Source organism: Buceros rhinoceros, unplaced genomic scaffold (genome assembly GCF_000710305.1).
Source record: "Buceros rhinoceros silvestris isolate BGI_N320 unplaced genomic scaffold, ASM71030v1 scaffold22839, whole genome shotgun sequence".
Lineage (NCBI taxonomy): Eukaryota > Metazoa > Chordata > Aves > Bucerotiformes > Bucerotidae > Buceros > Buceros rhinoceros.
The window spans coordinates 9,471-9,752 of record NW_010433818.1 but is presented as its reverse complement, the minus strand read 5'-3'; the positions used below and the strand labels follow the sequence as shown (position 1 = coordinate 9,752).

At 57.1% G+C, this 282-nt stretch overlaps 1 protein-coding gene across 1 annotated transcript in view; it reads right to left on the bottom strand.

Moving 5' to 3' along the window:
• Positions 1 to 282, bottom strand: part of LOC104500582 (C-terminal-binding protein 2-like) — a 10,588-nt gene that overhangs the window by 4,622 nt on the left and 5,684 nt on the right. Inside the window, exon 3 of the mRNA XM_010144247.1 lies at positions 117 to 275. Within this exon, the coding sequence (XP_010142549.1) occupies positions 117 to 275 (159 nt within the window). The remainder of the gene's footprint in view (positions 1 to 116; positions 276 to 282) is intronic.

The following is a 282-nucleotide window of genomic DNA, read 5'->3' as shown; positions in this document are numbered from 1 at the left end:
GGTGAAGCCTGCGTGTTTTGAGGTGCCCGGTAGCCACTGAGGCAGTGGCTTGTGGTGGCCGTGACCACAGAGGGACCCACGGCCGGCCCCAATGCTCGGGGTTTGGTCCTAATTACCTGCTTAATCGTGAAGTCGTTGATAAGGTGGTGGTTATGTTCATTAAGGTTACAGTGCAACGAGACGCAGTCGCTCTGGTAGAGCAGGTCCTGCAGCGTGTAGACCCGCTGGACTCCCAGGGACCGCTCGATCCCGTCCTGCAGGTACGGGTCATAAAATATCACA